Below are 16,618 nucleotides of genomic sequence, written 5' to 3'. Positions count from 1 at the left end.
AAAAAACCACTAAGATGAAACCCAACTTAAATGATGAAAAACAGATGAAAGTGCAACTCAGATCCATCTCTCCTTTCACTTCAGCATTTATGTTTTCAGAATTTATAATAAATTCTGTATTCTGTCAGTTCATGACATAACAATTAAACATATGGTCTAAAGTGAGAGACTAGGTGCTAGCTGAAACTCAAAGCATGTAGCTAATGATTTCAAACCAGCCAGAGGCTCACAGCAACATCTGACCCTTCCACTAGCTGACAGGAATTAAAGAGCAGAGCACGTTATTTGGGAGATTCTTGGATTTTGCACAGCAAACACCTCAGAATTTTTCCTGCAGCAGCTCTTGATCTCACATTTTGAAGACGACATCCTGGTTCTCCAGCACATCCTTCTGCTGGACGGTTGTGCTGCTGCAGAACACAAACTTCTGTACAGCCAAGAGGCAATCCAAAGCGCCTTCTTTGTACATACAGCAGGCAACTCCTGCACCCCAGCACCCCGCTCATCACCACTGCCTTCTCAGGGCTTTATTACAGCACAACAAACAGCTTTTCAGTCCTCGCTCAGAGGCAAGCGTCTCCACCTAGATTAACCAGAAAAAGACCATACTGAGGAGTTGAAAACATTCGAAATTCCAGCTCAGAAAGAAAGAGCTGCCAGTGGTCAAAATTTCTAAGGGCAAAATTACAGCATGTGGGAATTACAGATCTGCAGACAAACTAGCAATTTGTGAGGAATTCAAGTCAACAGAAGCGACAAATTAGGACCACAATGCTAACAAAATTAGACACAGTCTCCTTTTAACCTCATCTCTATTTTTAAGGGTTTGGGGTTTTGGTTTTTTTTTTTTAAGATTTTGTATTTGTTGTGTTGTTACAGTTTCCGTGAAATTGGGCTAAGAGCAACTGTTTAGGAACGAAGTTTCCCCATAATTTACTTTCATTATCTTCGGATGTGTGAAGTTATGCCCATGCCTCTACAAGGAAGTTTCTCTCAGCAATTTAACAGTGACAGAGTCACTCAGCAAAAATAAAACTCAGTAACAACATGGAAGTTTCCATAATCTTTGTAAATATGCTGCATGACAGAAGACTGTCAGCTGTAGGATTGATTTTTAATTTTTTTTGGTTTTAGGTTCCCTTGCATCCTTTGGTCTTCTCTCCAGTTGGGGCTGCTGCTAGAGTCAAAAGGCAACTCTTTCCCAGTGTGACTCTGGCTCATCTACGTGTCAATAGACTGAACTGCCGAAAATCAAGCCAATTTCTGCCCCTCTCCACCCAGTAACAATAAAATCACACAACACTATCTTTAAACCATGCCTGTTCATTTTAATAATTACTCTAACAGTCCATCCAAGCACAGCCTCTCAGCCCCCTTCTCCAAAGGAGAAACCAAAACCTGAAGGAGGAGGAGGAAACAGCTCATCTGCTGAATACAATGTTCGGAAATGCGAGGTGCACATTCCTCACCAAAGCAAGATGAACGTTCCCACCCGAGCACGAAGAAAGGGTTCATATTTCATGTATTTTCCATTGTTTCAGCTTGCTTTTACATAATTAACTGCATTTAGCAATCACCAATGGGAGATATTTAGCAGCTAAAGAGATTAATGTTTAGAACAGTGCAATACTAGAACCAACAAGGCAGGCAGCACCCTGTTCAGTTCCACCAACATTATCCAATTCTGACACAGAGATCCCTTCCATGGGTACAGTTAGCTTTCAAACACCCACCAGTGAGATGTGCAATATCCACTGCCCAAATGAAAACATCCCATGAAAATTATCCACAGTGAGGGGGCTGCAGCAACGAACCCCAAAGGAAACCAAATGCCACTGTTTGCTGCTTACTCTAAGCAGGGCTCTTAGAAAGCTCCACCGCACAGTGCTGTCTCAATGATTTGCGATGATAGAGAGTGGATACAAAGTCTGCATGGATCATGTTTCAATCCATATTCTGGATTGAAACAAGTGCATACTTTGACATGTAAGATATTTAAACGAGATGGCTTCATGATATAAGGAAATATCCTGTAGGTACTGATGGAGACAGTAGTTTCAAGTTTTCTCATTGAAAAAGTGCTGGTTTGACTCCAGGGGGCTCATCAGAAAGTGAAAAGCATGACAGAAGGACTTGTGCAAGTCTCACAGCCTGATGGCCATTCCACACTCGTGTGCTGCTGCACCTCACACTACTCCAAGTGCAGCTGCTAAGGCAGGTGTGTCTGGCACACAGGGTCCCACATGGGAAAAGGCAGCAGCCCTGTGCCCCAGAGAAGGCATAATGCCCAGAAGATCTGAATAGAAACAGCAAGAGAGGCTTTACCAACCTACAGTGGGTTTCAAATAGAAGTCTGCAGTGTTCCACAAGTGACTGCTACTGTCTTCAATGACCCAGCATCCTTGCACAGTTATCACTTGACACGAATCGCTGGTGATTTGGGTTGCTGCCTTTATGTGTTTAACAGAAGCCTCATAACACTGCCCTTTCTAGCTTTCATTACGTGCACTGAAAGCACTCTTCAACTGGACCCTGTAAAAGTATAATGCAGAGTGTTTATGGACAAAGATAAGCTTTAGAATACTGGCAAGGCATTAAGTGTCGTTAAAACTATTAATTGAGATAGAAGGAACAGGGAACACTTAGCAGCACAGGCTGCTGGCACACAAGGTCATAGCAGCAGCCAGCAACGGCAGGTGCAAATGATGAAATCTGTGTGCAAATTCTAGAGGGACAGCTTTCTAACAGAGGAGCTCTTCTCCACTGGGGCTGGTGCCACTGATTAATTTGATTACACACAAGTGAGAGCCTGGGGGAGGGAGAGAAGGAAAGAAAAAGAAAGAGTGAGGACCCCCTAAGCACCCATGCTGAACTTAAAGGGCGCGTGCAGCTGCAGCCTCGGCAGCAGGGGTTCTGAACAGTGGTCCACAGCAAAATTACAGGGGCATCAGACAGCTGACATGGCATGATCCTTTGGTAGACAAAAAATTACTTGCTTTCTCCTCAGCAAACCACACACCGCATAGCAATTTTGACTGGAAAGATGCTATCTCAGATTTAAAGGGAAACACATCACAGGGCAGGAGAGTCTGAAATCTGTGCGTGAGCACACACGCAGACTGACACTTTGTCCATAACACTTGCAGGTGCTATACACTCTTTCACCTTACTACCAAGTCTTTTTACTATCTGGTTTTTTAAGAGCTGCCAAGAGACTCTCTTCTAACCATAACTTGTAACCTAAAAGTACCCAAAGTGTGCTCTTGCTTCCCTCTTGCCCTGAAATCTTACAGAAGCACCCTGGGACTGTTTCTTTAAGAGACAGAACAATTCAGCCCATGTTGCATTCTGGGTTAAAAGGGAAAAAAAACAAAACAAAACTAAAAAACCACCAGACTCTAGGATCAGGCCCTACAGACTAAGCCCAAGAATATCGCTAAAGCAGCAAATTGCTCTTGTTGAGATATTTAGGTACAATTTCTTTTTAAACCTACCTTAAAATTGTCATGACACTACCTACCGGAGTCTAAATTATACTTTCATAATTATATGTATTAATATCTAAAGTGTGTAATTATAAAGGAGCAGATATATTTCAGAAACACCATACTTAGAAACCTATTTTTTTTAAATAGAAATTTTCAGCATGACTGTAATATCTATATTTTAGGTCTCCTGTCTTTACAACTCAATACTAGCTGAGGCAACTAGAGTCCACATGTTCAAATGGAAGCTGCAAACAGTGATCTATGTTATCTCAATGGCACTGATAAAAAAACCAAACCCAACAAACCTTACTCTTGCAGAACAAAAAAAAAAACCAACCCAAAACCAGTGGAAAACCTATGCTGCTAATAAATTTTCTTCTTACCAGCTTCTTTCACTAAAGCCAAATGCATGCAAGCAAACAGTTTTATGTATTTGTTTTAACCTACCAAGAAAACTAAAGCACTGAAAAACATTGGGGTTTGCTGGCCAAAAGTGTGATTAATGAAATTTACAAACAGCTTAATTACCAGATCACTGGTTTAAATCTCCTAACTAGTGATGCCCACACCATGACTGATCCTACACAGAGACCAGAGACTGAATGTCCACAACTATCCAGACCAAACTCTCCCACTGCTGGGCTTCTCCTGTATATACAAACCTCTTGCTACAGATAGCAATTGCATAGGAAATCTCTCCCACTCAAGCTTGAAGCAGTTTGTACTTCAATTGGACAACTCTTGGAGTGAATAAAATGAAATGTCATCAGGTTACAAAGTCCAGTAATTCCTAAATGGTGATGGACATATTTCCTATTCATATAGAAAATGTGAAGGGATGGTGTAATAGAGCTTGACTAAATATTTAAATCCAGAAGGTTAAATCCCGATTCAGATTGTATTGCATGTGCTTACAGATAGAAACCTCTACCCAGCCACTCACATAACTTTTATTTTTATTCAAACATTAGCTCTACTGCTAATTTATTCTTAAGTGGCTTTCAGCAATGCAAGTGATTTAAATGTACGCTTGTGAGGCAAATGTAAGCTTGCAATGACGTACAGAGTTTGACATTTATACCATTATATATTTTTGAACATAATATGACTACAGAAGCATTACTAATATTGAGTCACTTCCAAATGAGAAAAAGAGGTTTAACAAGAACAATGAAATGCAGAGCAAAAGTGATTTACCTCTCTCTTCTTCAACAAGAGGTTACTGTTGCGATCCCTCTCAATCAAGTCCAAACCCCTGATAATTTTGGTAGCTTTGTAATAGCTTAAACTGCACCCACTGCACCTTGAATAGCTCCCAAAAATGTGTCTTACTATCAAATGCATCTTTGCACACCTTTGAGGACAAAGGTAACTTTAACCCTACTTGGAAAAGTGTTTTAGTTTCTAAGAGCTTTACTGAAGCATGGCATGAGCCACAAAGAACCTCTGGAAGGGCACCATGTAGTGACTCAACAGATGTGTTTTCACTAGAAATAAGCTCCAAGAAGCACAGCTGTTCCCCCTGCACTGCATCTGTAACTTTTGAGACATACGGGCTCAGAAAGATGTCCCACTTCTCCACTGCCCCCAACCCCAGCAATTGAGAGTATGATCCAAAAGTGAAAGGTATATCCAATTTCATGGGTGTTAAAGCACATATAAAACAGTGCACTAGCTTCCAAAACTGGTCACACATCTAAGCTTGCAAAATAACCGCGAGCAATATCCATTTAAGCCAAGCTGGAATTTGCCAACATGTAAGAGGTGCAGATTATGACTACCTAAAAATACATGGTTTATGAAGGAAATAGCAAATGACCCTAAATTTTAGCAGTTCTACCGAGACCCTGCTATAATGAAGTAGGCAAGAGAAGCAAACATTAATTTTATTACTTTTTCAGCACTTCTGTACAGTTCAAAGTACATCACAGAGCCGGCAAGCACAAAGCAGTATGTGCTAGGGAACCATTGCAAACCGCTCATGAGCATCCAGCACCTGCGTACGTATAATAAAAAGTAGATTAAATGAACACTGAGGTAAATAAAGTTATCACCAGAAGCTCAGGAATCTCAGCACATTGTTGTTATAGTCAAAAAATCAATGCCTAATGCCTAGAAACTGACACCATAGGTTTTTTTTCCTTATCTTATTATAGGAAGGTCATCATGGAGAGATCAATGTTTGTCCTTCCAAGCACTATTACTCAGGTACCTTGTTTAGTACTTCTGAGTTACAAATCCCTCAAAAATTGCACAGGGAAAAAAAAAAAGTCTCATCTCCTAATACTATCACATTACATTGCTTTTTTGTAGTCCTCTTCTTCCCCATCAGAGAAGGAACTAACACATCCAAGACTGAGCTGATCAGGAGCTGTCAGTTTTAATCAGAGCACTGTAGCTGTCAGTCACCGGTGGCCCTTGGGTATTTTGTTTCCTGAATATATAAGAGATTGTTATCCTGAAAGTTAGTCAGCATTTCTGGCTGCTAGACGGAAATAACAAGACTATTATAAATGTTTTAACATTAGTTTAGCTGCAGCAGTATTTGAGTTCTAATAGCTTAGCACACAAACACATGCAATGACCACTCTTTGTGAGGCACACTGGTGCCTTAGAAATCATTTTTCCTTATTGCATAGTTTGTTTCCTAACTTACACAGTCAGCATTTATTAATAGTGTTGCAATTCCATATTAATTATTATTTAGCACTGACAGTATGCCTGGAACTGCACAAAATTAGTCCCTGCCCCAAAGTGCTTAAGTAGCCCTGATTCAGTGTCCCATAACCAACGTTTCACACACCAACCTGCTCAATTACTAAAGCCTGGATAGTAGCATAATTTGGTCAGCTGATGTCACATCAAATTATTTAACTCGTGCTGCTCAGGACAGCCAAGCCGCAGTGGGTCTAGCTGGGAGAAAGCTTACAAGCACAAGCCTGTTGGAGAAAAACACCCAACACTAAAGGCAATATAAAAATGAGAATCCAGTATCTCAGGCAAAATAAATCGTGTCATAGTCTCATATTTTTAAAAAGTCTCACTGAAGAGGTATACAGCAAGAGCACACAGTGGTTTGTAAACTTCCCAAACTGCACACCTGGTAGCAGAACTGTGCTAAAGTGACTTTATAGACCAGCCAAAACACAGAACATCCAAGGTCATCACTACAACACAGGCTCAAATCGGGAAATACAGAGGTGGCAGGCAGAAAGAAGTGAAAACTGGAGATCAACAACAGGGCAAGACATGCCCCCCTTCCCCCTTTCAGATCTGCACTGCTCTGTTGGCATACTCTCCCGAAGGATTGCTTCTCTGACACGAGAATATGCAGAGAGAGCAGACCATCAACTCATAAGAGAGCCATATGAATCAAAGTTAACCTTCGGGTATGTTTAATTCAAGCCCTGCAGGCTTCGCAGAGACAGAAGTCCTGTTCGCTCTGTCGGTTCACCCACTCTTGTTGTTTTCCATGTTGCCAAGAACACAGAGCTCACGTTCTAAGACAACACTGACATGTTTCTAATACGAATAAAGAAAATGGGAAGCTATGAAACAAATAATTAGCTGTGTTCTGTTATTTACATAATTATTGGCAGAAGCCTGAACAAGGAGTAAAACGGATCAGTACAGTTTTGGTTCAATGCAGCCTTAAAATAAAAGAAAAAAAATCATCACATGCCAAGGCTGAAAGGATTTTCATTCCAGCGTGCAGTTCTCTCATTCTGTCAGCCAAGCTCCAAGCTGCTACTGCAGCTATTCTCCATATAAACCCTGATCTTTTCCCTCTGCTGTTCTGTTCAGCCACTGCAGCTGCTGGCCACCAGCAGAAACATAGAAAAGGTATTAAAGAAAACAACAACAAAAAAAAGCCTGCAGGGATAATATTGTTCACCAACAATATAACCCCAGTATGTTCATATTGCTGAAGCCTGAATTTATGTCTGGCAAGGCATAAAGCTGAGTTTTTCTTCTGTATTTCTTTCCCTTCTCTTCAACTAAAATTGCTCTATGATTTCAGTTGTGGTAGAAGATCAACAATTCTGGAGAAGGGTGATTGATACTTATTCCCTCAAAACCAGAAGTACAGAGTAGGTGGGAGCAGCTACATTGCTCTCACCACATGCCTCATTGCTGTCTGGAAGGATCAGCCTGACCGAACAACTCAATGCTTTACTCTGTCATTCTATATATTGAGAGACAACATGGTGGTTCCCAGCCATGTCTTGTGTGGAGGCTTTCGTGAAACACACGGCATCACGACAAGTGGAAAGAGACCACCAGAGGGTCCTGAACAGCTCATCGAAGAGCTTTCCAAAAGAAACCTTCAGCCACTCCTGACTGGCAACAGGTCCAAAGTTAGGACCTCAAAAATGGAGGATTCTGCATCCCTTCAGGCATCCAGGATCCCTCACATTCTCACTTTCCTGATTATTTATACTGTTGTAAAACCAGAAGCACGGAAATTCGTGTTCCCTCCCTTTCACTTCCTTTCTCTGCAACCCCACAGAAATAGCTGGGTTACATAAGACAGAAACACCCACAAAATAACAATGAAAACAGATGTGTCAAAAAAAGAAAAAAATGTGTATGAGATGCCTACTGTGCATGTCGATTCTAAGTAAAGTACTCATCCAGTCTATGAATAGCGCAGTGAACTATTTTAATAGTATCAAACTCAAAGGGAGGTTCTAGTAGTTAGAGCTCTAAACTAAGAGTTTGTTTCAGTTTATTTAGTTTATTTTGCCTGTACCTGTCTCAGATTTGCTTCTTGACTTTCAGACCAAGAATTTCAGACCAGTTCACCAAAAGTGCAATATTCAAGAGAGATCCATGCCACGTTCTGTACCCAAACTTCTCTGGAGCCCATCCAGGAGTTGTTCACCTCACTTATACCTCTTTGCGCTCTGAGCCCAAGCCCATTTTGCTCAACTCCCATTAACTTCCACAGCCACTTAGGCACTTCACAAGTCATCTGTGGAACTCATTTTGAACATACTTTTTTTTTTTTTTTCCCTAGAACACTCACCATCCTACACCCACAGTGCCAATTTCCAGAAAACTCTCTCAACCAGAAGGACATCATCCTCCATCATCCATTTCCAACAGACACCTTCATGCTTTCTCCTATGATGTTTATTGTGTTTGGTAGATGCTGTCTGTAAACGTTTGCTGAAAGCTACGGTTGTCTTCCCTCAGATCCCTCCTCAGCCTTTGGCTATGCTGCCTACCAAATAAGTCATATCTGCAAATCTCCTAGGGCCCCTTACACTAACCAATACTGTCTTGTCTCCTTCAGACTCCCCCATCCGCGGCCTACAGCTCTCTAATATCTCTTGATATACACGGATTATGAGTACCTCAGGTGCACCACCTGATTTGGAGGAAGCTGCACAATGACATCCTAGTCTATAATAAACATAAAGCAATGATGATGCAAACAGGCAACTCAGCAAGAGCTCTGGTCACTGAATTTTCTAATTTCTATCTGCAAAATAAAATCACGGTTTCCCATTGAATCTCCTGAATAGGTACCATAAACCTTTATTAAAGGTTAAGGAACCTCAAGACCTTCACAAACCTTATTTGATTCAGGCGACACATCGTAACATCACCTTTCAGTCACAAGTTCCTCAGCACTTGAAAGCCCAATCAAGAGCTATAGGATTTTATATTAGGGGAAAGCTGCCAGCTTTTAACAACATCTACTGAACTTAGTAGCCCACCATGCTACTACCTAATGGGCAATGTATTTGCTGCTGGTGTACAGTCTAACAGAAGCAATAAAAAATAAACATCATATAATAAATAGGAGCAACTAAAAACAAGTTGGCTGATGGAGTTTAACCCTATTACAGTTTGGCGTGGTATTTGAAAAGTCCTGAAAGAATGATACAGAATTCTCACACTTTTCACCAGAGAAGCTTTTCTGCACAGCTTGTGATATTGACAGTCTCAGAGATCAAGGGACTGCTAAGATCATCACATTATTCTTAAGAACACACTCAATATTTATGAGGATCTTAAGTCCATGTAATAAAGGCCATATTCACTGACTGTGATGACTTGGATGCTTTGGGGATAAAATTAATCAACATGCATGAAAGAGAATCTCAAAGTCAAACAGGAAAATCTGCACATAATAACAAAGATAGTTACTATCTGGCAAACCTACATCACAAGGAAGAAAAATACTATGATTAAACATAATAAGACTTCACTTGAAATGTAAAATACTCTGGAACAAATCCTGCCAACTCGCATAAGAACCGGCAAACAGGAAGGAGCTGAGTATGCAATAAAGCCTATCACACAGGGAAAACACAACATTCAGAGAACTAGATGCTGCTACACAGCCCTTGTCATTGTGCTTCAGAGTGCTTTCTGTCACCTGCTTTTGAAGTGCATGAGTCTCAGCCCCAGCTTTTGCTCACAGTGCAGTGCTTCTTGAATTTTGAGCCAGTAACAGGTACCTATTGTCCAAGCAAAACATTGTCATCCTTTTGCAAATTCTTACCTGCATGAGCTGGTGGCACCACTGGCTCAAGTAGGTTCTGTTAATATTCTTTTCTAATATTATCCAACATTGCGCTGCTTCCACAGCTGAGTCCTAGGTTGAGATCAGCTCAACAAGAGACAAAAAAAATTAAGAGCTTGCACTGCCACTTAATGGTTTCCTCCCTGAAACTGTAAGCACTGAGTATAGTCTTGTTACAATGAGGATAAGAGTCTCTCTCTACCGCATTACATATATGAGACCTCAGACTGCATAAAGATCTTTCAGTATGAAACATGCTATGAGGTAATATATTACTATCACAAATGTGAGCTCACAAGTGGAAAAAAAGAAAAAGCAGTTTTGGCTTATCAACTCTTGAATGTCTTTGCACTTCAGAGTTAGTGTTGAACCTTTCCTAACCCTTCAGTTATAGCTTGTACTACATAGTTTTAAACTTGACTTTCAACTTTCAATAATCATTTGCATGTATGTATCTTCAAAGAATGGTATTTGATTTGCAACTATGTGTTGTAATGAGAGGCTAATTAACACAAATATGGTTATTAGCAAGTTACAGACATTTACAGGACAAAAACAGCAGACCAAAGCCTATGGTGTACTGTATCACGGGGACAGAGAACCTCAAGGATGAACTACTACCAGCCAAGACTCTGACACTAACTACATTACCACAGGCAAATCGCCAGCACTCTACAACTCTGTTTCCCCTTCTGTAGTGGGATAGTAAGGCTCATTTACTTTGCTGGGTAGTTCTCCAGCTTAATTAAATCATTACCTTTAAATTAAAGGCACTACAGAAATGCCAGGAAGTAGCATCTGAATTAGAAGGTGGAGGTGACACCCTAATGAAGCAAGACTATTTTCATTGTCAACAACAGGCACAGTAAAAGGTCATCCATGGCATAATTGTGAAACCACATTCCAAGCTTCTGAAGGTAGGATGACTTTTCCCAAAACTTCATTAAGAGGGAGGTATGTCCCAGCATCACCAGATGGCTGAAATGCTGTTGTTTCACAGGTAATCTACAATGGTTTCATTACTGCTAGTTTTCCCTTTTCCTCACTCTTTGCTTTCCTAATAGCAACAAAATATCCCAGCTCTTGAAAGAATGCTTTTTCCACAGGCGACTGTTTTCAGTATGATCAAAGACCTATTAAGAAAATTGCAGAGGATCATTTCCCTTCAAGTCAGTAGTGTTCAGCACAGAGTTTTCAATTTTTTCTTTAGAAGAGCCACAGTAGAGGCACTCCCACTTTTTGTCTGGGGCAGCTTCTCCCAAATAGCATTATATTTTAACATTCCCCATACACACTGGAAATTTCCAACTCTGTGTAAACATAAGGAGGACACTATTAAAAGATACACTATTACTGCACAGGCTTTTTATTTTCAAAGTATTGGAAGAAACTTATTCTTAAACTGTGAGAAGCAGGCCAGTCCTCAGTGGAGGCCCAGTTTCATTTCATATTCCCAAAAGAGCTGCAACTTAGTGTCAGGTGTGAAGCTGTGTACATCCTGTATCTCAGAAACCACCCTCAAGTTCTGACATGGAATGTCCCAGATACCCAAAAGCACATCCCATCCTAAATTAATTTAGCCCATACTGGGAAGTCATTAAACAAAACCTAGGGAAACAGGCAGCTACTTCCCTGCTTGTACCTGAAAAAAAGATTATGCAAGAACAACTCATTGTACATGACATCTTTGTATCCAGAGTGTAAACACCAAGAAATACCACATTTGCTGTTTACTTTTTAGCAATGCAAAAGTATTTGCTTTTTAGTTTTAGGAGCAAGATGTGCTATAGGAGAGGTCAGCCTAGTTCATTCTATTACATAAGATCTCCTTGTGTTGACTGGATGCATATTATCTAGCTTCTGTGTGTTTATGTTAGAAAATAGTGGAAGATACCCAGGGAATTACATTCGCAACAAAGAACTCCATAGATGTTCTTTTTTTCTAGTGACTAAATATATACTTGCCTATACTTATTTTATATATATATATATACACACACACATTACATATATACTTGCCTTTTTTTTTTTTTTTTTAATACTTGCATTTGTGAGCAGGAAGACCAAAATGATTGCAACCAAGTTTTCAAGATAGAAAATGTACTTGTAGTATCATGCTCATACAACTGGATTCTTCATTTGCTTATGTCCGTCTGTCAGCTGCCTACTAATCGCTTTTGAGTCCACTGACCTGCTTTTGACTAAATTTGACAGCAGGAAGAAGTCCCAAAGCTCCCAACACTTTCATTTAAAAAAAAAAATTTAAAAAAATGGTTGGGTAGAGGAGAGACTCTTACAAGACAAGAAGACAAAGGTTAACGACAAAGGTCAACTCTTATTTGATGTCAGAGAACCCAAAGGAGGAATCACCCTAGAGACACAAATCCTCAGGAACCAGCTTGCATTGGTATTGCTGCTCTTCTAACACTTGTTTCAAATAGAGCTGGAACCAGAAATTAATTTCAGTTCTCACAACAGTTCACTGGCCTTAGGTAAATCATAACTTCTGATGCTACTTCCCCTGCCATAATGTGGCTAGTATTAAACTCCCTTGTTACGTTGCTGCAACGATTCATATTTGAAACGTACTTTGAACGTCTGAAGAATTGTATTCACTAATTGTTACCTGTCTTGAGATATGAGCTGAATATTCAAAGTGCTAGCTTGATTCATATCCAAGTGCACGTCATACAAGCATGTGGTATGCTCTAAGACTCAAAATATAAAAACAAAGATTGCTGTTAGAGAAGACTTTTGAGCTCAAAAAACATATAGTTTTTACTACCAAAACTCTACTATTAGACTGGATTTAAATTAGCCCTTGTTGTGGATTAGCACTTTATAAGAGGCATTTCAAAAATAATCACCAATTCACAGAAGCTAAAAAGGTCATGCAGAATTTGATTTTTGTCCCCAAAGGAAAGCCTGATGTCTGAGATCTTAAACCTTTGCTATCAAGCTGAAAGCTAACAGGTAAGTTCCACAGGGCAGTTACTGGGAACTGGAAAACCGGCGCTTATCTTAGAAATACTGGCAATCACAGCATTGGGACTGGCCATACTCTATCACAGCAGGCAGGTGGTTTTATCCTCTGTTTGGTTAGGCACTTTCCAGCCTTCCCAGAAATGAAGGTGCTTCTCCCTTCCTTTTCCAGAGCATCCCATGCCTTCTGTTCTTGCAGGCAGAAAAATCAGATGACAAAGGTCTTGGTGAAAGTACTAGAGCAAATAGGTGAACCAGAGAATGATTTTTTAAAAAAGTGTGCACAAGGAGGGGGCGATAGCTTCCTGAAAAGGAAACTTTCCATGCATTAAAGGAAAATGGTGCTTTGTGGTAAAAGCCTCTACTAGAGAGATTGCTATCTGAGGGTGAGGGAGCAACTATAGTTTCCTTCAGTAATAACAGATCAACCATGCATCTTCAAGCTTCCTCCTATAGCACACTGACTACCAACCGAGTACTCAATACTTCCCGACGATGGCCTTTACATTTCCTGAAGGAACAAGCCCTACCTAAAAATAATAATAAAATAGCCACAACAGTGTCAGCTAAATTTTTGTTCTAACCTTCCCCACCTCCCCACCCCAGACAAAACAAAGCCAACCTGGCCAACTTATTCTGACAACAGGGACTAGATTTATGTCCCTTGCACTCTACTACTGCCCTACAAACATATATTACTTTAATGTAGTATAAACAAATATCTGATTTGTTTAACACCACACTGAGTCCTAGTGATTAAAATATGTATATGCATAGAGCAAAATTTATACATGCACAAACCCCTTCATAAGCTCTGAAGATAAAATTATCAGTATTGCCAAACACAGAATATGTATTATATTTTAATTACATGAGACAGTTGAATACCAACAAGCCTACTTCATTTCTAATTAGAAAAAGTTCAGTAATCATCATCTTCCCCGCTGTTATTGCCTGACAAGAATAAATAAGGAGTCCCCTCTAGGGACTGTACAGTAAACATCCTAACACACATTTGTTTCGGAGCCGAGCTTCGTAGTAGTAGTAGCAATCACTGAGGCACATAGTGCCTTTCGCACAGTACAGCTGGTAAAACGCATCCGCCAGGGAGTGCGTGATTTTAAAACGTTTACCTCAAGAAAACAGACGCTTTGCAAAATGCAACGCAGCTGCCTTGCTGCTCCTTCTGAGTATCACTCCACCGCTAGCCAGCCAGCAGAAACTACCAGGCAGCTCTCTTGTCACCTACTCGTGAGTTCTGCAGAGAAGGGACCCTCCTTGGCAAAGGACTGAAGGGCAGCCTGGTTTTTCAGGCTGGAGAGAGTCCGCAGAAACAAAGCAGGGGTGATTTGCTTCAGTGCGATTTTCACCCACAGCAACAAAAGTGATTGCATTCCTCTATTTCCCCGTTTTGCAGCAGACTATTTATCTGACAGCAGCTGCACCTGTCACCTACAGCATTTATACTGTTCATAAGACCAGTAACGCTTCTCTCATCAGCCCACAAAATCACATAAAGTATCCTCCACGTTTGCCAGCCCTACGTGGCATCAGTCCTTTCCGAAGAAACCCCACCAAACATTTACTCCACCACCGAGCCGAGACAAACAAAGGACACCTCCTTTTATTTTCGATAAAATTCAGACAAACTAGCGAACAATACCGGAGGGTCTGCACAATGGGCACCAGCCGCAGCCGGCCACACCACATCCCCACCGCCGACTTATTCCAGCTCGGGCACGGCGAACCGGAGCCCCCGGCCCGGCGGGTGCGCCCCGTTCCCCGCCCCCCCCCCCCCCCGCCTCCCACCGGGCGGGCGGCGGTGGGGATGGAGGCGGCTGCACCGTGCCCGGGCAGAGGCTGCCCCCTCAGGTGCCTCCCGCCGCAGCGAACCCAGCGCCCCTCACGGGGAGGGACGCCGGGGAATGCCCTCACCTGCCACCGTGTACCGGTCCAGGTAGTTGAGCACGTTGCCCACGCTGAGGATGCCCGCGGCCGCCACCCGGGCCCGGCCGAGGCTCGGCGCCTTGTGGCGGACGGCCGGGCGCTCGGGGTGCTTGCCGGCCGCCGGCGGGTTCATCCTGCCCGACAGGGTCTGCACCTCGCCCTCAGCGCCCCGGCCGCAGCAGCCCCGCTCGCCGTCCTCCTCCTCCTCCTCGTCGCCGGCTCGGAGCCGCCCGCCGCAGCCCGGGCTGCTGCCGGAGGAGCCGTCGCTTTCCAGGCACATCATGGACTGCGGGAGGCAACCGCGGCACGCAGGAGCCCGCGCGGAATGACCGCCGGTGCGGTGCGGAGCGCCCTCAGCGCCGCATCCCGCGGCCGCCCCAGCCGCCTGCCTGCGGGACCGGCCGCCGCCGCCGCCTCTGACAGCTGCTCGGGCGGGGCGGGGCCCGACGCAGACTCCGCCTCCGCGCGCCCCGGCCCGCCTCAGCGGCCGCGCGCAGCCGCGTGCGCGTTCCCCCAAGGGCTGGCGCGCGCCCCGCGCGGGAAGGGGTCTGTGTGCTCCGGCCGCCTCAGGGCCCGGGGAGAGGGCGGGGGGGGTGCCGCGTCTGGTCCCTCGGCGCTGTCGGCGTGCTGGGACTCGGTAATCGGTTCCCTTTTTCGGGACTTAGTAGGCTGCAGCGGTGTAGAACACGTTGATTGGCAGAATGGTGTAGTTTGCTGGCAAAAAAAAACCCCAAACAAACCCCACCAAAAAACACCAGCAAAAAAACCCCAAAACCAAAACCCCAGGACTGGAGGCAATACCACACAGGCCCACCCTCAGGTCGGATTTTGACGACACATGTACAAAAAAGCTCCTTGCCTACTTTGAACCCCCGGAACAGAAGTGTTCAGTCACAAAAAAATATACAGTCACAAAAAGACGATGTTGTGAGGGAAGGACTGGAGTGTGCTACCAACCTCACAGCTTGGCTCCAGACAACTCTCCTATTGTACAGAAGTTGCTTGAGGAACAACTTGTGTCTTCAAAGGAAGTAAAATTGCTCCAAGATTCCCCCACTGAAAACAGTTTTCTCCCGCTCCCTATAAAGTTCCACCTTTGAGCTAAGAACAGCCAAGAGAAATTTCATTTCAAAAGGAGAAGTCTTCAAAGAGATAAAAGTGTTCACAACCAGAACGGCTCCAGCCTGTCGTACCTGTAGTAAAACTACAAAAGGTAACCAAAACAGAGAAATAAAATGACTGCTAGAAAGCTCACTTGTCCAAGAACAGTAGGTTACAATTTCAGATTTCTCTCAGTTTGTTGATCCTACCTACAAAACCGTATCATGATTAAAGCCTTTGTCTCTGTGATACGCATTTAAACAAAACCCTGGTCACCTTCCTCTGAGGAAGCCTGAGTTATTCACAGCACAATGTGGTGTGTGTGTGCTCAGCATACCTGGCTTTGTCACACCCTTCCCACAGAGCTCCCACCGATGACGCCAGGGCTGGACTATGCCAGTAATCTAGTGAGATACTGCAAAAGGAACCCCCAGGATGCTGCCGGTGAAAAAAACCCGCACTTTCTGGTGAGTCACTGCTCGGTTCAGTGCTGTTTGAGCAACGCGTTGTTGAGGAAAGGAGCAAGCGCCATTTCTGATGACACACAACACTCCCAAATAGT

The 16,618-nt window shown here is 42.9% G+C and overlaps 1 protein-coding gene across 3 annotated transcripts in view; it reads right to left on the bottom strand.

Moving 5' to 3' along the window:
- The window catches only part of LOC104630112 (SPNS lysolipid transporter 2, sphingosine-1-phosphate), a 140,734-nt gene extending 124,373 nt beyond the window's left edge, over positions 1-16,361 (bottom strand). For all 3 annotated transcript variants that reach the window (XR_012838366.1, XM_075771426.1, XM_075771425.1), the window contains exon 1: positions 14,944-16,361. Coding sequence is in view for 2 of the 3 variants with exons in the window: in XM_075771426.1 (XP_075627541.1) it covers positions 14,944-15,238 (295 nt within the window). In the remaining variant the exon portion in view is untranslated. The remainder of the gene's footprint in view (positions 1-14,943) is intronic.
- Positions 16,362-16,618: the final 257 nt, after the last annotated feature.

The sequence above is a fragment of the Balearica regulorum genome, chromosome 19, assembly GCF_011004875.1.
Source record: "Balearica regulorum gibbericeps isolate bBalReg1 chromosome 19, bBalReg1.pri, whole genome shotgun sequence".
Taxonomy (NCBI): Eukaryota; Metazoa; Chordata; class Aves; order Gruiformes; family Gruidae; genus Balearica; species Balearica regulorum.
This window is presented reverse-complemented; position numbering and strand designations above follow the sequence as displayed.